This window comes from Arvicanthis niloticus, chromosome 10 (genome assembly GCF_011762505.2).
Source record: "Arvicanthis niloticus isolate mArvNil1 chromosome 10, mArvNil1.pat.X, whole genome shotgun sequence".
NCBI classification, from domain to species: domain Eukaryota; kingdom Metazoa; phylum Chordata; class Mammalia; order Rodentia; family Muridae; genus Arvicanthis; species Arvicanthis niloticus.
In genome coordinates, this window is record NC_047667.1 from 42920880 (window position 1) to 42943006 (window position 22127).

At 38.9% G+C, this 22127-nt stretch overlaps 1 protein-coding gene across 7 annotated transcripts in view; it reads right to left on the reverse strand.

The window, feature by feature from the left end:
• Window positions 1-22127, reverse strand: part of Cep350 (centrosomal protein 350) — a 122694-nt gene that overhangs the window by 13510 nt on the left and 87057 nt on the right. For all 7 annotated transcript variants that reach the window (XM_034512973.2, XM_076941370.1, XM_076941373.1 and 4 more), the window contains 7 exons: window positions 19112-19311; window positions 16817-17025; window positions 13514-13658; window positions 9436-9596; window positions 6294-6430; window positions 3626-3708; window positions 133-2105 (listed from right to left, as the gene is read on the reverse strand). In XM_034512973.2, the coding sequence (XP_034368864.1) occupies window positions 133-2105; window positions 3626-3708; window positions 6294-6430; window positions 9436-9596; window positions 13514-13658; window positions 16817-17025; window positions 19112-19311 (2908 nt within the window). The remainder of the gene's footprint in view (window positions 1-132; window positions 2106-3625; window positions 3709-6293; window positions 6431-9435; window positions 9597-13513; window positions 13659-16816; window positions 17026-19111; window positions 19312-22127) is intronic.

Below are 22127 nucleotides of genomic sequence, written 5' to 3' on the forward strand. Positions count from 1 at the left end.
GACAGAAAAACAACTCAAGTACTCTAAAAACAGTATCTAATAAGCAGCACGCTGGGGAAATGTCCACCCCAAACAGAACTAGTGTATGCTACAAAGGAAGGTAATCAGACTCTTCTCTAGATAAATACTTACAGGTCTGGGACACATATCTGGAGAAGAAATCTCTTCTTTTTCATCTTCCAATTCAGGCCTTAAAAAGCAACTTGGAACACTGGGTGACTGTTCCTCAGTATTTTGGGGTGGGTCTTGGGGTGGTACTTTCTTTTGGTCAAGAACCTCCTGATTGCTAAGCTGGATTCTCTCATTTCTAGCCCTTCTGACTTGTTGTAGTTGGCTGACTGTGTCCTTCACAAAGACTTGTAGTAAACTGTCTGTTAGTAAGCTGACTGTCTCTAGTTGTTGCTCTGACTTTTTTTCTTCACTTATTGATGACTTCAGCTGAGCTTCTAATTGGTTTTTTTCTCTTGTTAAAAGATCCAGAAGAGGGGTAGAAGGCTTTTCTGAAATTTGAGAATAAAAGTTCTCTTCCTTCTCTGCAAGCTGCTGTTGCTTTGATTCTTCAGAACACGCATTGTCTGAAGTAGTAGCACCTGCAGCAGCAGGAACACTTTCTGTGGCACTGGAAACAAGGACTTTGTTCTCCTTACAAGAAATCAGAGGCTCTACTGAAGACTCTTGGTGATCGTGGACTTCTAGGACCTCAGAAGTGTCTGTTTCTATATTAAGGCTTCTATCTTTATCTACTGAGGCTTCTGTATTCTGCATACTAGGTAGTGATTTCTCACAAAAATATTCAGCTATATTGTTTTCTCTGTCTTTTAGACATTTTATATCTTTCTGCTCTTGATTATAGGGTTGGTACTGTTCATCTGAGTAAGATTCTTCATCTTCATTTATGTCTATAGAGTCATCAAAGTTTTCTAGAAGGTGAGATATTTTTTGAGGAGGAGCAAAAATACCATGCTTGTCTTTGCACACAAAATACACAATCCCATCATATGTCCCGTTGTTGTTTCCTTCAGGCTTATCCAGTTCTACTCCAGCCCAAAATCCTTTAGCAAAGTCAGTCTCACCTTTGAACCGAAGAGTACCTGGCTGAACATTGCCAATCAACACCCTATCCCCAATGTGGAAATCTGTTAGCTCCTCTGTGGCAGAAGCTGCATCCAGGGGGAGGGGCTCAGCAGCCCCCTGCGCATGCCCCACGTCGCTGCGCTCCTTACTTCTCATCAGCTCCGTCGGGGACCTGAGCTCCAGCAGCCTTTCAGAGTGGACGCCACTGTGAACAGAGAGGCTTTTCTCACCGAGGCACTCACTCATCTCCTCATCGCTGCCAGACCCAGGGGTTCTACTTCTAGAGCTCCTCGTGAGCTGTGACTTATCTCTGTGAGACTGAGAGTCTTTCCTGAGAGACATTGATGACACCTCAGAGTCATCTTTACTAATCTCATCAGCAGAAATCCCTTTCTTGAAGGAAGACACTTCAAAATCTTCAGAGTAGGATGACTCGTTAGGAGCAGAACGGTGTCCTGACAATGTGGAGTCCCCATTCTCTCTGCATTCTTGTTCAGGAATGCCTCCTGCTGACTGGGTGTCTTGACTGCTGTCATCTGTACTTTGATTGGACTGATTCTCTTGTAGTACTTCCTCTTTTTCATGAAACACTTCCGTGGCTGTTTTAACTAAGTCTTGCTGCACATCTGCAGAGTGTGAGGGAAGCTCTTTCTCTGACAGGGTTTCAGAGGTCAGCTCTAGTTTCAGTAGGACTTCAGATGCCCCTGACGGCTGACAACAGGCATCCCCAACCTCACTCCTCTCCAGTTTCATGGATTCTGTTTCTTGTATTTCTGATTTCTGACTAGAATCTTCAACCTTAGCCTCTGACACATCATAAATCTGCTCCGGTGCATTTAACTCCTTCACAGGAGATAATGAGGGTGTGCTTTCCAGAGAGTCTCTAGACTCTGTCTGTGTTTTTCTTGATGACAGAACTGGAGATGAGGCTTGCAAATGTTCTACCCGGCTGTCCAATTCAACCCCTCTCTCTGCATGTGCAGATAATGACCTTTCTGATACGGCTCTCTCAGAGCAAGACAATGAAGAATCTTAAAGAAGAAAAAAAAAAAACGATAAAGTTATTTAATCACAATCTTTCAGTTTTGAGACCCAAAATTTATATAAAAGCCAACTCTCAGTTATGAAAAGCTCTGGTTAATAAATATGACTTGCTCTGTTTAACATATAATGTTGTTTTCATTTTTTAAAAAATATACTACATTAAGAATAAATAGAATGTTAAAAATTTTTAAGTTTGGAATAATTTATAAAGTGACAGGGACTAAGTTCATGACACCATTATTTAGCATGGTCACTGGGACCATGGCCGTGAGAAACCAGGCTATATAAAGAACTCTGTGTCCCCAAGCAGAAGGCCATGGTGGGGACATACTGCTGTTATTCCTTTTAAAGGTGAATTTTTGGTGGCTAGAGAGATGGCCTAATGTTAGGAGAATTTGCTATTCTAGAGGACCCAGGTTCATTTCCCAGCACCTACATGGTGACTCAGAGCCATCTGTAACTTAAGTTCCAGGGGACCTGCCCTCTCTGCAGGCATGAGACACACATGTGATGCACAGGCACACATGTAGGTAAAACATCCACACATATACAATAAAAAGTTTTTAAAATGTAATGAATTTTTCTGGAGACCCTAAGTTCTCTAATATGTATGTGTATGTGAGAGAAAGAAAAAGAGGGGAGGAGAGAGAATGAAAATATGAGTTTATCTCTGCAAATTTATGACTTTAAGGGCTAAAGTAGCAAAAAACTAAAAAGAAAGTATGCTGTAACGAGCTAATGACTCAGGAGCTAGGTTTCATATCCAAGTCTCCACTTTACCATGACAGGCAGAAAGGTAGCTTTAATTTCCCGCAATTCAGTTTCTTCATATGATTACATTTTGTTTTCATTTTCTAGCAATTGTTATTTTTGAGTTAAATTGAAAAAAGCTACACACAACTATGTATCACATTACATAACAAACAGATAATGGATGGAGGAGGAACTTAGAGATGTTGACAGTGTGTAGCAACTTGATTTTCATGCCTCCCTGTTTATCAGGAATGTGGGGCAATAAAAAATGGTTTAAAAAGAACTTAGTGCTGGAACAGAAGTTCCCAAGAGATGCTGCACTTGGGATTCTAAGGTAAAATGGCGACTTGAGCCTAAGAGTCTCACTTCAGAATAAGCAACAATCTAGACCCTGTCAGAGAACAGAACAGAGCAAGGTGAAGTGGGAGTAACTGAGCATGCGGTATGATTGAGGAAACAGACCTTTCCAAATCAAAAAGCTCTGTGTGTGTGTGTGTGTGTGTGTGTGTGTGTGTGTGTGTGTGTGTGTGTGTGTGTGTGTCTGCCAGCCACATGGGTGCCTGTAGAGTCCAGAAGAGAAGAGTTGGGACCTCTGGAGCTAGAGTTAACAGGCAGTTGAAACCAGTCTGAGATAAGTGCTAGGAACCTAACTTGGAAAAGCATTACATGCTCCTAAGTGCTGAGCCATCTCTGCAGCCCCCAAAATTCACTTTTGTAGAAGTACAAACACAACTTTGTTCATTCCGGAACATACCAACATGTTCAGCAATGGATGCCAAGGACCCTCTGGAACGCTCTGACTCTGTTACAGATTTCCAAGTTTTTGCTGTATCAGATCTGAAGTGGAAAAAGTAGTAAGTAAGATGAAATATAATGCAGATACTATGTGACTGACGACATTAAGCAGACATCTTTAGACAAGTCTCCCCTCCTCCCCACAGCAGGTACTTCATACAGCGGCCTGTTTCTGACTCTTGTCTCTCTCTGTGGATAAACTCAATGAGACAAGTAGAGACCATCGGGCATCAGATCTTGTCTTTTTAGCTACAAATTCATCTACATTTATAACCATTCAACTTCCTTTCCTGCTGTTATCTGAAGACAAAAAGCATGTCTTTGATTGTCTTTTCCTTGTTTTATATGTATGCCTCAACCATTAAAATTAAAATCTCTCTCTCCCCCCTCCCCCCTCCCCCCTCCCCCCTCCCCCCTCTCCTCTCCCCTCTCCCCTCTCCCCTCTCCAGTGACTTCTTCACACCAGGCCTGTGCTCACCACTGAGCCACACCCCCAGCCCTTCCTTGTTCACCACTTTCCTACAGCTGCTGGCCATGTTGTTTGGCTTCTGCTTTTTGCTTATAATAACTTAAATGTTGCTATTTTGTTTTATTTACTACTTGCTTCCCTTTTCTCTCCAAATGCATGCTTTTCCAGCTCTATCTACCCTTTATACCTATGTGCATCTAATACTTTCAGAATCTCTCTCCTTGACACATAACTCTATTTGTATGAATCACAACATCTCAAAATTAACACTTAAAACCAAAATCCTAAGCTTCCCACAAAAACCTCTTTGCTTTTAGGGCAAAGCCTGGCTCAACTGACTAAGAAACACAGGAGCCCTCGATTTCCTGTCCCCATCTAGCACTTTAATTAGACAATACTGCTTCTTAGAAATTTCTAAAATATATCTTCTATTTTTATTACTGCTGTTTATTTAAGGCTTGGCTTAGACTGCTTTTCTTTTGGTGTCTAATCCTATTGAATACAAATGTCTTCTGATGGTGGAGACTGAACACAGGGCTGCACATAAGCTAAACGTGCTGATATTCTACTGATATTCTACCTAACTGCTGGTAAAAAAAAAAATATTTAATACCCTGATTAAGAAAGCCGTTCAATAAGTACTTTATTTACTTATGTGTATCCCAGGCTGACCCTGAGCTTGCTATGTAGAGGGGGTGACTTGAACTTCTGATCTTTCTGCCGTCACTTCCTTAGTCCGTCCAGAAATGTGTGTGGGTGTTTTGCCTGCAGTGTACGACTGCTACAGTGGTTACAGATATCAGAAGAGGTCATCAGATTGCCCGACCTTAGGTTTGCAGACTGCTGTGAGCTGCCATGTGGGTGCTGAGATTTGAACAGGGTCCTCTAGAAGAGCAGCCAGTGCTCTTAAATCTGCACTATCTCTCCAGCCCCCTAGGTGAGGGGCTGGATCAGACATAAGAGTTGCACTGTGTATATAAGGGTAACCTGGAGCTCACTATGGAGCCTCGGTTGGTTTATAACTCATGATCCTTAACCTCCTGAATGCTGGCATTTCAGGCAGGAAACACCATACTCAGCAAAGCATATTAGCTTGTTCCTTTCCTGTTTTCTTATACTAACGGGGATAAAAATCCAGAGTCTTGTGCATAGTGGGAAAGTGCTCCACCATGAAGCTGTCCTAGCCCTCAGAATACTTTAAAGGCACACATCCTCTCACAGTAAAATGTGAGCACTAAAACTGAGTGAACAAAGCCTTCCCAGTGTGGCTTTTCCTCATTTCTCCAGTCTCTCCGGACCCCAGCAGTACCTATCAGTGTACCTTTCTCCAGTCTCTCCGGACCCCAGCAGTACCTATCAGTGTACCTTTCTCCAGTCTCTCCGGACCCCAGCAGTACCTATCAGTGTACCTTTCTCCAGTCTCTCCGGACCCCAGCAGTACCTATCAGTGTACCTTTTAGGATGTGCCCACTTGTTTTTTTCTCTTCACCATTCACTCTTCTCTTCTCCTCCACATACGCCTTTTCTCAAAAGCCTCTTACCCACTGTCCAAACCATTTGACTGTTATAACTTGACTTTTTAACCTAGTATAATATATATCCTACTAATGCTATCTGGTCCCTTGTATATTTTTTACTGAATGTATAATAGTCTATTACCTGAATAGACCCATAACTTCCTGAGATATTTCACTCATTTTTGGAATTAAAGATTATTTCCAATGTTTTATAAATATAAGTGGATGTTTTGATAAACACAAAGTTTGCTATAATAAATATACTTAGCACAATAGAGATTTTTGGTCTGATATATTTTATCAAGCTAATTTTTTAGACACAGGGTTGTGGAGTTAAAGATTACAGATCTTTCTGCTTTCTAAAACACTCCCTTGTTTTCCAAGGATCTACACTTAACTCTCTGTTCCTGCTGCAGTGCCAAGCCCTGTACTCGCTGCACCTCCTTGTGCAGGTTAACAATACACAGTTCATCATTTACTGTGTACTTGTTATGTGTAACACTTTTATGCCCATAAGAAAAAAAACAACAGTATTTTTACTTGTATAATTTACTGTTACTTAAAAGATCACTTCTACTTAAAATCTTTCCTTATCCGTTATCAAATAAAGCAGAACATATCTGAGTTTTAAGAGTTCTTACCTGTGTAGTGGGTGTGGCTTGACTCTGGGTTTTTCGGAGATGGAGGAGAGAGCTTTACTTTGCAGTCTGGGCGTTGGGGATGTGTCCGAATCTCGGCTGAGCTCACCTTCTGTTTTCTTAATGAACTCATCATAAGTCTAAGTTTGGAAGAGTTTGAGAAGTTATTATGCAGAATGTTCTAGAAGGTTTTTTAAATCTTAAAAATATTTAAAAGTTTTAAATAGCATAATTTAAATATTTAACTAGTAAAAAGACAGAATATAAAGATTCCCTCCCTGCTCCCTGTCATATTTTCACCACTGTAGAAAATGAAGCAAGAAATTATAGTTTCAATCAAAAAGAATTATGACTAATAATCACCCAGGCACGCTGAAGTCTTTAACTTGTTGTATGCAATTTTCTACAGTATACACTATTATTTTAGAGCTTTGGGGGCCACGTTGGGGATTGAGGTTAGCAGCTTTAGCTGACCTGGAATCACTATGTACAGCAGGATTTTCTTGAATTTACAGAGACCCATCTGCCTCAGCCTCCTCCTAGTCCTGGACATATGTTGTTTTGTTTCTGAGTTTCACTGGCTGTAAACTTCTTAAGAAATAGTACTTGGGGGAACTGAGTGTCATCAGTCAGAAGGTCAGAATCACTAACACCGCTGCCTGGTTATTAAAATACCCACTTTACTAACCACCAGAATTTCAATATTTCAAAACTATCACGAGTATCGCATTTAGGATGGACCATCTATTCTATGTCTCTTCCATTTGGAGAGCTAAACTCACTTGTATAAGTCTATTGGATGTAGTAGCTGAAAATAAAAGCTCAGCGCTTTTTATTCAGGTTGTACCTATGTCTGGCCTAGAGTGTCAATAAATCTTTAAAGAATGAAAGAATGATTGATGGATCCTTGCTAATTGTTACAAAATCTTAATGTCTGGACTAAAATCCCTACTAGACAGGTAGATAACTCTTATCTTCCATATTATCTTCATTGGAATTACCAATATTTTGACAAATTCTAGTATTAATCATTAACTAAATATATATAACATGCTGGCCCATCTAGCTAGGTTTATATAGAAGGTATAGCTACTCAGATCTGAAAGCAATACTGATCTAATTTTAGTTTATTTATTAAATCTGTGACCTATAAAGTCCAGTAGATCTTCTTTCATATAAATTGCCATGTATATTTATTTCTCTGACATAATGTGATTTCAAAACTTAAAACACATAACTCTCATTTTTATTTAGCCACTCAGACAAATGTTGAATGAGATGGATCATATGGCACTTTTTCTAGAGATTTTCCATCAATAAAATATTTTTTAAAATTTCCTAACATTTTTTTGAGACAGGATTTGGTATGTAGCACAGGCTAGGCTCAAACTTGAGATCCTCCTGTCTCAAATCCCTGAGTACTAGATTAAAACAATGAACATTTTTCAGCAACACTGTTTATTCTTAATTTATTTCCAGTATTACTTTAATGGCTCAGAGTTGCATCACCAATGAGATACAGTGTAGTAGTCACTGAGTTCCTGGATGTCACCTCCACTTCTGAACTTTCCCCCACTGCTTCCCCACATGAGCTCCCAGCAAAGCCACCGTGTTTCTGCTGCTGCTTATTCTGACTTCCCTAGAGTAAGGGTTGCACTATATAGCTCAGAATGATCTGGAACTCACTATGTGGATTTGAACTCTCATTTCTATTTCAGACTTCTAAGCTGATTATAGGAATGTGTGGCTATTTAGGGCTGGCTATTTATTATAACTATTCTTCTGAACAATAGTTACCATGCCTGTCACCATGTGATGTACCCATGCAAATAGTTATTATTTCCACATTTATTAAAAGGCCTACTTTCATGGAAAAACATAGAATTTGGAATTAGAAATAAATAAAAATCCTGCCGTTATCATTTATGGGCTGTGTGTCCCTGTATCCTTAATCTTATTGAGACTCAGTTTCCTTATCTGTGAAACAGTGGTAATATCCATACTTTTCACTGCTATGAGGATTAAATAAAAATGCATTCAATTATTTGAGTTCCTGTCATATAAAAACAGCCATTTTAGTTTTGTGAGAAAATTGGTCAATGGGTAAAAATTAAAAGGACAGATAATTTGGTTCAACACAGCAATGCACTTTCTCATACTTGGTAAACTTGAAGGCCTAACAGTTTCAAATGGCAGAAGCTGGACAGCTTTCTCTGGTGGTGACGTGAGAACAGACTGTTGTAATAGTAGGAGTTCTGATGGATTTGATGAATACTGTGACTTAGGACAACTAGGCTAGGGCAGCAGGGAGAGGCTGTAGGGAGGTGGGGGGTGGGGCTCAGGGAAGAACAGAATGAAAAAAAAAGGTGAAAGAGTCATAGAAAAAGAAGGGGGAAGAGGGAGATGAAGACAGACAGAAAGACAGAGACAGAGAGAGATGAGATATGTAGAAAACTTAGCCAGAGGCAGTAATAACTAAGAGACTAGGCAAATAATACAGATAAGGGGCCTCAGAACCTGAGCCAGGGCCCTAGGCTAATGGCAACAGGAATGGAATAGAACAAAGTAGGCCGTGGTAGAAGAACAATCAGGGAATCAGACCATAGGAGGAGACAGAAAGAGGACATCAGCAAACCAGACGTAGTGTCAGGCAGACTATGGAGTGCAGTAGAGCTTAGGAGGGAAGCCACCTGCAGCCATGATTAGGAGCTGTGCTAAATGAAAACCAGCCCAAGGGCTGTGCGGCCTCCTTGCTAGAACACAGGGCAGCAACAATCTGGATCCACCCATCTTAATGGTTTTAAGAGATTGTGGATAATCGTTATCATCAACATAATCTTTCCGAGACACAGATTTCTCTGTGTAGCTCCAGCTGTCCTGGGACTCACTCTGTAGACCAGGCTGGACTTGAACTCACAGAGATCCACCTGTTTCTGCCTCCAGAGTGCTGGGATTAAAGGCATGCACCACCACTGCGTGGCCAGTACCATTATCAGAAAAATTTTATTTTAATATTTAGTGTAATACTTCGGATTTGTTTTAAAGATGATAAAGTGTGACACTCTATGTAACTACATTATTGGCAATAAACGCCTGAGCTTCTCTAAGAACAAACCTTGGCCTCCCACCCATCTCCCCGCCTCACCTCCAGCTGTCTGAGCAGACTGGCTTCTTGGGCTTTTAGTCTTTCCTTTTGTCTTTTTCTCTGCTCCTTCTTCAGCTGTTCCACAACTGACTTTCTCTTCCGCAGCTCATCCTTCAGGGCTCTGATCCTCCCTTCAATGTCGCTCTGGTCAGATGTAGTTTCTGAAAGAATAAAACTAACTCAGTAACTAATAAAGAAAGGCTACAATGCTTTCAGTTAATATTTAACATTTAAAAATTTGAGCTTCTGAAAAACGTTATTAATAAAATGCATGCTTGCTTTCCCAAGTATCTTCCCTTTGCTTCAGTCTTCCTAATTTCTAATGGTACTATTTGTTTGTTTTTGTTTATAATTATTGTAAAAATGTGTGTGTGTGTGTGTGTGTGTGTGTGTGTGTGTGTGTGTGTGTGTGTGATGTGTGTGCATGAGTGCGGATATCTGTGTGGAGGCCAGGGGACAACTTTTGGGAATTGATTCTCTCCTACTGTGAGTTCCAAGGGTTGAGCTCAGTTGTCAGGCTTGTGAAGCAAGGGTTTTTAACTACTGAGCCATCCTGTCAGCTCACTAGTTGAAGTGTAAGTAGATTTTGAAAAACCCTATCTTAGCAAGATACATAGTTTACATTTTTATGTTAGTGAAGTTTGTACTTTCTATAAAAAAAATACTTCTGGTAGCAAGATGTTCATATAACCGTATAAATGTCCTTCTTAGATATTAATACATGCTGTTATATTTTTAAAGTGAAATTAGGAAAAAATAAAATTTACATTTTTGAACTGTGAATCATTAAATGAAGTCTTATCACATAAAATAAAGAAAATATGCCCTATTGTTTTTTTGAAAGCTTTAAAAAATTACTAAAGTAAAACTGATTAAAATTTGTTTCTCCTCAATATTTTACTTCTGCACGAGAGGCCTACTTATGGCTGCATCCCAGGAATACACTGCATTACAACCTGTCATACAGAGGTTTTGGAGACAAACAGGCATTTAAAGCCACTGCTTATAGTGAGGACTCCCACACTCTTAGAATCACACACTGGAGGCATTTCTATACACTTTAGTACTCTCATACTAGAAACCTCAGACTCAGATGTGTGTTGTTTCATCTTGAAACTAGGTTATCTCAGATTAAGTTACCTAAGAAACCATACATTGAAATGCAATAAGAGTACTGTCTTTTTAAAATGGTGTGATCCCACTGTCTGAGCTACAATCCAAAGCCGAGTTCCCACGATCTCTCAGCACTGACTGAACATGTACTAAACTAGCAGTGACAGGAGGAGGGCATCTGAGCATCTTTTTCACATGCTTCCTCTTAACTTTTGAAAAAAATAAGTGGTTTTTAGGCTGAAAGCTCTAAGCACTTCAGGCTTTATGTTCATTTGCTGCAGTCTGTGTTAAAGTAATCATCTTTCCTAATGCCCACTTCTCTGGCCTGATGAGTTATGTTTCTAAGCCAAGAGTGGTGGCACATGCCTGTAATATTCCATTCCTGGGGAGGTACAAGGAGGCCAGCATGACCTACATGAGATCTGTCTCAAAAAACCAAGAGTTAAGCCAGGTGTAGTGGTGCACACCTTTAACTCCAGCACTCGGGAGACAGACGCAGGCTGGTCTCTATGAGTCTGAGTCCAGCCTAATCTACAGAGTGAGTTCTAGAACAACCAGAGCTACATAGTGAGACCCTGACTTGAAAACAAAACAACAAAAACCAAACCTCCAAGAGTTATTTATGTGCCTTTGAAACTTGAGATGTACCTTATTAAGTGTAGGAGACCACATGTAAACTTTGCTCTCTGCATGATTTTTAATCAATGTATTTTTAAAACTGAATGTCAACTATGATCCTATAATAAAATTATTTTTACAATCTATGGTTGTGAAGAATTAATAGCAGTTGATGAAAAACTTGGAGTTTTTAGATAAAAGAACTGGAAAACATTTTTATTTTCAACTACTGAAAAAACTAAAGGCAAACAACTGAAAAGTGGTCCTGGTGATGGTGAATGGCTCTCCTCAGTCCAGGGATGCGCACCAGTCCTCAGCACTCTCACTGCAAGCTCACAGAACCTGACTAGGCATGGTTGGAAGCCCAGCAACTCTCTGGGTGAATATTATTCTTATGGACTGCTCTGCCATAAATACTTTTTGAGAGGAGATGGGGAGTGGCAGACGTGTGGAGTGAGCAGTCTGGACAGACAGGTTGTTTAGGTTTCTGATTACCCCTCATCTCAGACTGTTATCAACCTGGTTTCTCCCTTCATTCACAGGTATTAGTTAACCCCACATGAAAACTTACAACGGTTTCAAATATTGTTCATAACAACGTTCTCATGAAGAGCTACATCTTATATATAATTCAGAAATCTCACTATTTTTCTAAAATTGCTCTTTTAAACTTAAGTTCTAGCAATAAAACTCTCACAAATACTATCATTATCTATAAAATATAACTCATGCAAAGATGGTGAAGACTTAATCTTCTTGCTTCCAGTGGAAAAAAATAATCCAGAATGGGAAACGAACTTGAAGAAAATTGTAAGTAACAGTTCCAAAGTAGGAACACATGTTTCTAAGTGCATATGAAGCTTATGTCTACTGAATATACTCTGCCAAAGTAAGTCTGCACTAAAACATGCAAAACAAACTTATACAACTACTAATAGCTATACAAAAATAAAAATATAATAATTTTCACTGTTTGACCTGATAATTCTATGTCTATCAATCTATCTGATTTTTAAAATGTTGTATATATTTCTTAAAGCATTATTTACAACTGTGAACATTTAAGAGTATCTAGATGATAATCATCAGGAAAATAGTTGAATTTTGGTATATTTTCTACCTTTAAAAAATGTGTGTATGTGGGGTTCATTTATGTGTGTGGGTTCATATGTGTGTGGGTGTATACATGGATGTGTTTGGTGGAGGCCAGGGATCAACCTTTGGTGTTTTTCCTCAGGCTCATCTAACTTGTTTTCTGAGACATGGTTTCTCCACAAACAGGCTAGTCTGGCTGGCAAACAAGTTGCAAGCATCTGCCTATCTCCACTTCTCCTAGACTAATATTACAAGCACATAGCACTATGCCAGTTTCCCTTATACATGGGCTCTAGGAGCTGAACTGAGGTCTTCACACTTGCAACAAGTATGTCCCAGATTAAACTACTTCCCCTGTTCACCCCCTCTCACAGAAACAACTAAACCATTTTAACTTAAAAGAAAACAAAACAACAAAAGCCCCCAAAACAAAAACAACAAAACAAAAAACTAATGTCTTTAGGTTGAGAATGAGCTCAAATGGCTATATATGCTTATCAATATAATTAATATGGCAATACTCAATATTACATTCATTTTCCTCATAATTCTAATAAGCACAGCACTTTCCCTTTAGATATGCTTCCCAAGACCAGCAAACTCCTGATGCCTTGCAGGTAGCTTTCAGTCTTTCAAAATCAACATCTAACAGAGAAATGAACAGGGAGAGGTATATATAAAAAAACAAAACAAACAAACAAACAGAACCCCAGAATGTTCCTGTTGCCATCCACAGGCTATTGTTTCCCTACATGGCTCCCTTGAGGTTTCTGCTATCCTGTCTCACAACCTTCTAACCTCATGGTTACTAATAACTTACTGAAAAAAATGAATAAACACCAAGCATGCAATCAACAGTACCTATGAGGCACTGGTGTTACAAATGGTGAGAAAACATAGAACCTGCTGCCAGGAGTTCAATCCAGACCTGGTAGGCCCAGCCACTCTACCAGCTGTGCTATACAAACATGGCACACTGAAGTACAGAGTGCTGTAGAGACACACAGCCACTGTCAGACATGGACAGACTGAAAGAAAGTTTTGGAGAAATAAATGTCTACTAATACAAGAGAATAGAGTCAGTTACAATTTGTTGAATCAAGGATATAATTATCAGTGATGATCACTGAGCTATGGGAGTTCATCTTGGCCGTACAAAGCCACAAAGGATAACAGAGTGCTAGCATGTGGTCAGACAAAGATTATTAAAGGTGAATTCAAAACCAAAAGAAGAAACTCACTGCAGCCTTACCTGACTGTGTCATAGATAGCGACTCATCTGACCAACTGTAACAGGGTTGGTGAGACTTGACAGGCTGATGACAGTGTCCCTCAGTCCTAGGACTTGTTTTGCTAGACTCTTGCTTTGACACAGATAAACAACTTTTGGGAGGTGACTGTTCAAACAGAAAGGCAAACAGGAATTATTTTGGCATACAACAGAATTTATACTTTTAAATCTGATATATGACCAAGTAAAGATAGCAATTACAACTTTTAAAAATGTATTTCTTTATTAACTGTATGGTGGTGCACCATGTGCCCAGCTAGGGCCTACAGAGGCCAGCAAAGGGTGTGGAATCTCCTGCAACTACAGTTACTGCCGTGTGGGTGTTCTTAACCACTTTCCAGCATCCAATTACATTTTAAGTAACTATTTTTAAAGTATATTTTATAGCATTTTTATATCAAATAATCAAATTTAATAATTTATTTAATAATTGAATATATTAAATTTTAGCACAACTTTGTAATTTCACAAAAGGTAAAAAAATAAACATTTATTAAAACGTTATTGGAGCCGGGCAGTGGTGACGCATGCCTTTAATCCCAGCACTTGGAAGGCAGAGGCAGGTAGATTTCTGAGTTCTAGGCCAGCCTGGTCTACAGAGTAAGTTCTAGGACAGCCAGAGCTACACAGAGAAACCCTGAAGAGGCCAACTCCTGTAGCCAGGGCAAGAAACCCAGTTGAGTGATAGGGACACCAACCCACCCACAAAACTTTCAAGCCAAAATCTATCCTGTCTATAAGAAATGGAGCAGACACTGAGGGAATGACCAACCAATAACCAGCCCAACTAGAGACCCATCCCATGAGCAAACAATGTTACTCTGTTATGCTTGCAGACAGGAGTCTGGTATGGCTGTCTTCTGAGAGGCTCCACCCAGCAGCTGAACCAGACAGATGCAGAGACCCACAGTCAAACATTGGATGGAGGCTGGGGACTCCTATGGAAGAGTTAGGGGGAGGATTGAGGGCCCTAAAGGTGATATGAACTCCACAGGAAGATCAACAGAGTCAACTAACTTGGACCCTTGGGGCTCTCAGAGTCTGAACCAGCAACCAAAGAACATACACAGGCTAGACCTAGGCCTCACCACATATATGTAGTAGCTTGGTCTTCATGTGAACCCCCAACAACTGGAGTGGGGGTTGTCCCAAAAGCTGTTGCCTGGCTGTGGGATATGTTGTTCTAGCTGGGATGTCTTGTCTGGCCTCAGTGGAAAAGCATGTGCCTAGCTCCACAGAGACTTAATGTTCCAGGAGGGAGGGAATCACAGGGGGGATCCCATCCTCTCAGAGAAGAAAGGAGGATGGAGGAAGGATTGTGGGAGGGTGTGATGAGGAGCGGGGTAGGCAGCAATCAGGATATTAAGTGAATTAAAAAAAAAAACCTTTTCTTTTTCTTCTTTAATGTAATTTCTTGATTAGCATAAGAACACTGGGTTTCATTATATTTTAATTATAATTGTATTATAATTCATTATAATTCTATTAAGTTTATATATATTCTATATTATATATAAAATTTAAGTTAGGTTCTCACTCTGAAGACCAGGGCTGCTCTTGCAGAGAATCTAGATTCAAATCCTAGCATCCACATAGTGGCTCATCACCATTTGTAACTGCTATTTCAGGATCCAATGCTGGCCAGACACCCATATACATAAAATAAAATAACAATTCTAAAACAAAGTTCTAACTATAGATGTTCCTATCCATATTTTTTAAATTAAGGAGATTTTAACATGTCAGTAAAATGGCTCAGCAGATTAAAGCACTTGTTGCCAATCCTACAGCTTGTGTTCAACTGCCAGAACCCACATAGTTTATGGGAAAACTGACTCCTACAAGTTTCTTCTGACTTTTATAGACAGAAACATACACACCAGCACATATGTAACTTTTTTCAATAAAAAAGCTTTACTATTACATTTGTTAGTGTTTCATATTGCTATGCTGATGTCTTAATCTTATAGAAATCAGTTTTAAAAACAGGTGAGTTTCTATCTTGAGTTTTTATCTTTCTATGAAATATAAAAGAATATTATTATTCTAATAATGCCCAGTGTAATAATAATTAAAAAACATTCATTTCAGATTTTTTTTTTTTTTTTTTTTTTTGGTTTTTCGAGACAGGGTTTCTCTGTGTAGTCCTGGCTGTCCTGGAACTCACTCTGTAGACCAGGCTGGCCTCAAACTCAGAAATCTGCCTGCCTCTGCCTTCCAAGTGCTGAGATTAAAGGCATGCGCCACCACCGCCCGGCCATTTCAGAAATTTTAAAGTGATACAATCATCACTCTTACTCTGATTATGAACTAGCAATTACTAACTAAACTATAGTATAGGCACTTTGGTATGTTTGAATTTAAAGATCTTATGCTTTTTAAGACAAAGCAGATTTGAAAAAGAACTTGTCATGTTCGCACAAATAATCTTCATTACTCTGTGTATGTATATGTGTGTATGTATGTTCATGCACACGCACACATACACACATGCTAGTCAGAGGGAAACTTGTGGGAGTTAATTGTCTCTATTCTGAGAATCAAAGCCAGGCCACTGAACTTGGCAGTCAAGGCCCTTATCACCCACCTACTGATCCTGTTACAGACTTTAAAAATCCCTGTGTTCACTGGTTCTTCTGTCAACTTGACACAACCTAGAAGCATCTGAGAGAAGGGAACCTCAACTGAGAAGATGCTGCCATAGGACAGGGCTGTATGAAAGCTTGTAGGGCATTTTCTGAATTAGTGATCAATGGGGGAGGGCCCAGATCACTGGTACTACCCTGGGCCGATTGTCCTGGGTTCAGAAAGAAAGCAGGTGGAGCAAGCCAGTAAGCAGCATCCTCCATGGCTTCTGCATCAGCTCCTGCCTCCAGGTTCCTGCCTGGTTTGAGTTCCTGCCCTGACTTCCTCAGATGATGAACAGTGATGTGGAAGTGTGAGCCAAATAAACACTTTCCTCTCCAACTTTCTTTTGGTCGCTGATGTTTCACTGCAGCAGTAGTAACTCTAATTAGGGCTCTATCTCTTTCATATTACTAGACTTGACAGAGTATAATTTTAACTGCTACTAAAGCTAAATTCATATACTTATAAATATAAGCTTATTAAAAGTTTTATTTCTCGCAAAATGTTAAATCTTGATTGTTACAAGCATGGCTGATAGTGCTTCCATGAACAGGAATAATATAACTATTAGTAATACCTTCTCAACACACTGTTTTTTCTAAAGGAGGTTTAAGATATAAATAGGCATTAACTTACAAGTTTACTAGGAGAGGTAGATTCCAGCTCCTGTGAAAAAACCATTTCCTCAGTAAGTATACTCTGATCTGGACTCCCGGGCTGTGCCTGTCCCCTAGACTCAGAAGGTACACATAAATCAGAAGGGCTGCCTAGCTCTTCTGGAATACAACTTTCCGTGTCCCGAGGAGAGCAGGAAGGCATCAGAGAACCCTCTTCACTTGCTATTCCTAGAAACACAGGATGAAGACAAAAAATGTCCAGTCTTTGTTAATGAAGAAACTAAACTTGTTACATTTTAGACTTGTTTTCAGCATAAAACAACATTATTTAACATTATTTAACAGTCTGTTCATTAGCAATTTTGGCTAACACCATCTGAGAGCATATCTTCAGCATGTATATCCAGTGATGAGGACTGACTAAATATAACTGCACAGCAGTTATAACTCACAAACTGGAAACTGCTCCAGTCTCTTTGGAAAATATTTTAGTGCTTTTTGAAAAGATGAAGCAAATACTTTATGACCTAAAACTTTTACTCCTACGTTATATTCCAGAGAAGTCTTATTATATATAGCTGACTTCTTCAGAGAAGGCCAAATCTGCCATATTCATACAGTGAAGTGCTGTAGAATGCCTGACCGAGACCTGAAGCTGTCCTCAAGTACACACATGCATGCACGCAGGCACGCACACTCATGCCTATACATTCAGTTCCTCGATAGTACTAGTTAAACTTCAAGTGGTTACCCAACTAGGCAACACACATGGATCAAAACACTGTGGCATGTCATAAAGTCCTCTTGGGCAATTAAAAGAAGCCAGAAGAGGGCACTGGGTCCCCGGAGCTGGAGTTACAGGTAGTTATGAGACACCTGACATAGATGTTAGCAACCAAACGAGTCCCTGAAGGGTGGGAAGCACTTTAAACTCTGAGCCATTTCCCCAGCACTGCTCCAACCTTGCCCCTTTAAAGTGATGCACTGTAACATGACAAGGGCTGCATGCAGAAGCATAAATAACTGGGTTGTCGTTAGTTGATTTGGTTGGTTTTTAAGTCAGGGTTTCTGACAGCCCAAGCTGGCTTCAAATTTACTGTGAGACTGAGAATGACCTTGAACTTCTAATCCTCCTGCCTCCACTTTTGAGGAAATCCTGTGCCATCACATCCAGGTGCTGGGGAGGAACGAGGGGCTTTACATACTCTAGACAAACATTCCAGCATCTGATTTACATCTCCAACCCAAAACAACTGGGTTTCATCATTTGGTTTTCTAACTAGTGATCTTGCTAAACTCACTCATTATTCTAACAAAGTGCAGATCCTGGGTTTTCCTGTGTGTGACAGAGGGGTATATGTGTACATATATGTGCAATTATATGTGTCTATGTACACGTGTGGCAGTCAGGAAAGGTCAAATGTTCTGCTCTGTCATTCTCTACCTTAGTCCTTTGAGACAGTATCTCACTGACCCTGGAGCTGGAAGACTCTGCCCCACATTCTGAGGTTACAAGCAGACAGGATGCTTGCCTAGCTTTTTAAAGGTACTTAAAGGTTCTTATGCTTGTGAAACAAGCACTCTTACCTAACGCTCCATCTCTCCAGCACCAAATTCTGGGTTTTCTATGTGTATACCCAGAATTATTAACTGTATTATTATTAACTGTAAGTAATAAAATTTTGTGTTTCCACTCCCTACTTACAGCTTTTATTTGTTTTTCAAGCCTTACTGAATTCCCTAGAACCTTCATATAATGCTAAATAAACATTTTCAAGGGGAAAGTAATCTGTTTTATCACTAAGTATTATATCTGCTTTAAGTCTGGGTTTTCTTGTTCAGTTTTGCCAGTTAAAGACAGTTCCTTTCCATGTGTACCTTGATCTGAGGTTTACATAGGTGATCCTAAGTCTTTTTCTGAATCCACTCAAATGGCTGTAATTTTTCCTCTTTAGATTTGTATGTATAGTATTTAGGACAGAAAAGAATGGCTTTTTCCTTTCTCATGTTATTCTCTTATGGATTTAGCACTGAAGTTATATACTAATATCATAAAGTGAGATGAAAAATGTATCTCTTTCTTGCATTCTGTGGAAAATAAAGATTAAACACCTGAGTTTTCCTTGTTTGAACATCTATTAAGCTTTGACAAGTTGGATTTAAAAAAAAAACTTCACATTTACATTGTCAAGAAGTTACTTAGTTTCTTAAAAGTTGTGCAGCACGTGTGGCTACATTGCCTTCTTCAATTTTAACCATTCCCATCCAAAAATAAGTAAATAAAATATGTTAGGCTTTAGTTTGTATTCATTACCTTTCTGCTCTGTTCTCTGGCTCTCCAGTTCTTTCTTAGGAGTTTTGGGTTTTACTAGTTCTTTGTCCCAGGCAGCCAACGCTTGTTTTTCCATCTGTTGGATTTCTGCTTCTTCTGCGTCTAGACGCCGCTTCCACTCCAGAAGCTCCTCTGCATGCTGTCGGCGCTGCATCAGCTTCTGTTCTCGCTTTGTCAGAAACCTAGAGTCACACCAGGAAGAGTCAGAAAGCCCACCTCTAGGCAGAGGTAACTGAAAGCTGACATTCATGCCTTACCAACAAGCTGTGCAAAAGCAGGCACTCAGACCATTCTCTCCCTAAGCTTGAAATGACAGACGCAAAATGAGCCAACTTATTTGTTTTAATATGAGAAAATTAGTGTTTTCTTATAATAGGTTGTCGGGGTAGTGAAGGAAAGCTAGTGGTAAATTCAGAAAAGAAAATCTAATGCATATTTGAACAAACTTGACTGGCGCTGTTATTCAGTAACTTACATACTCCTTTTTTATAGATGACTGTTTTTCATAAGAGAGTATGTAAGAAATTTATTCTAAAAGCTCAGACCAGAAAACACACAAAACTCAAAACAATAAAAACCAAAAGCAACTATAAAAACAAACCCCAAGGTGCCCAAATACACAAGCAAACAAACAAACAAAAATTATATAATTTATATATATATATATATATATATATATATATATATATATATATATATATCTCCATTTCATTTTTATTTTCAACCTCAGGCTTGCTTTTACCTAAGCAATGCAATGTCAGGTGACAGACCTTTCTGTGTATGAGTGCTGAGCACCATTTGATGCACAAGCCTTGACTCTCTCAATTTAACCTGATTTCTGAAGTTAAATCTTATCTTGGGCCTAAAGGGTTGGGAGAAATTATTGATTTAGGAAAAAATTTTTTGGTTAGTCGAGAGCCACTAATTAACTGTCTACATATAGATGCTGTGACTAATGCAAGATGGGCAACTTTTATTACTGCTGTTAGATCTGTAATGATAGCTAACCAAGGAAAAAGATCTTGCACATCCAACAAGCAATAAAAGGCTAAGAGGAACTGATGCTTCATTCTTAAACAATCATCATGTCATTTAGTGTAGAGACACTAGGGTAAAGTCCATATGACACGTGACAAGAGGCCTCTGGGCCTCTTTTTGTTAAACAAACAAAAGAAAAAGAAAAAAGCAAATACAACAAACGAAAAGAACAGAGCATGCTCTATCAAAGAGTGCACTGAAAAAGGTGCAAAGTTACCTGACCAACTGGTTGTAGATATACAGCTGGAATTTGGGATGAAGGTTGGGGAAACAGACACTGAGAGAGGCCCAGTGGTGAGACGTAAAGACAGAGAAGAAGTAGTGAACAGGAGAGCAGTGTCTACAAAATAAGGAGGAAGATTTTAAAACCAAGAGATCAAGAGGCAGGAAGAAGAAAAAGGGGAAAGCAAGGGAGTTGAATGAAGACTTTTAATATGCATCCTGGATATCACACACTGGTCAGTAAGGGAACCTTTATGTGTGGTACATACAGATACATGGGCTGTTATGGATCTTATTGATGGATTTTGAATAAATGTGTCTTCTCAGACATTGCATGTCCATCATCTACATTTTCAGGTAAATTTATTTGTTTATGAGAATATAATGAGAACAACAGTGTGAGGCTAAATACGTTTTCAAGAAGCTTTAACATGGAGTAAACAATATGGCCATGATCTAGTGTGTCAGTAACTCTACACACATATGGAACTTTGAGCAACTGATTTTTGTACCTTTACCTTATTATGTATTTTAAGGTTAATTTACTGCATTTGCCTTATTTAACCTTACCATCATGATCTGGCTTGAAAATAAAAGTATAATTCAGTAAACCAATTTACAGAATAATGTTTTAGCTTTGACAATATAAACTTTTAACAGAAAGTACTGGAGATATCTTGCTTTAAATCTAACATAGGGCCACTTAAATAATAATTACAAAAAGTCAATACCCATTTTTTGAACTATCAGGATGTACAATTAGGAATAAAGTGAGCTGATCTTAATACTGTCAGCGAAGAATGCAACCAACAGTTCAATTGTAAGGCTAAAGATAAGAAAATTCCTTATGTTAAAGTTTTAAAGGCAGAGAAAGCTCACTCTTCTCTTTTTGTAGTAAACAGATTTCATACATAGCTGAAATGATAGTAAGTCCAGTGAGAGTTGGAAAGTCTAACCCTCTTTGACAGAGCATGCTCCTGTTCACATGCAAACAACGGTGACTTACAGCTAAGGCAACATTTCATTATTGCCTTGGAAGGGCAAGGGTCAATATCAGTACATCCCAGAAGGGAGAAAATCTAGGTGTGAATCCAGCCATGGATTTTTGTAGGTAGGGACATCTTTTTTAAACATGTCTTAGACAGTATGTCTGCCCATCCTCTGTTTATTTACAGTCTTACACAGTATATCTGTCCATCACTCTGTTGATTTTCACATAGTCTGAGACATTATGTCTGTCCATCACTCTGTTGATTTTTACACATACACAGTTGTTTATCTGGATTGCCTTGATTTTCTGCACTCAACTTTAAGGAAATGCATTCCTGCACATTTCAGAAACACACTGCAATGTTCCTTGTCATTCTTTATGAATGTACAATAAACTTATTTTGATGCCAATTATCAAAATATACGTAATAATACGTAAAATAAAATGCACTTGGTGAAGATTTAAAATTTTATTTATAGCATTCAAACATCACCCACCCTTTTAAGTGTAAAACTGCTAAATGCATGCATGACCTAGCATAGAAAGTAAAATAGTATTGAAACACAGAAAACAACTTTAAAAAAAAAATGTACAGCTAACATTTTTTGTCTAGTCTCTATCAGAACAAGAGCTGACATTTATTTGTCATTAAAAGATCAAACATATTCAAGATCTCTGTTAAAAATTGAAAAGCAAGAAAATAGCTATTATAAAATGAATAGTTTTAAAAGAATATAAGAACTTATA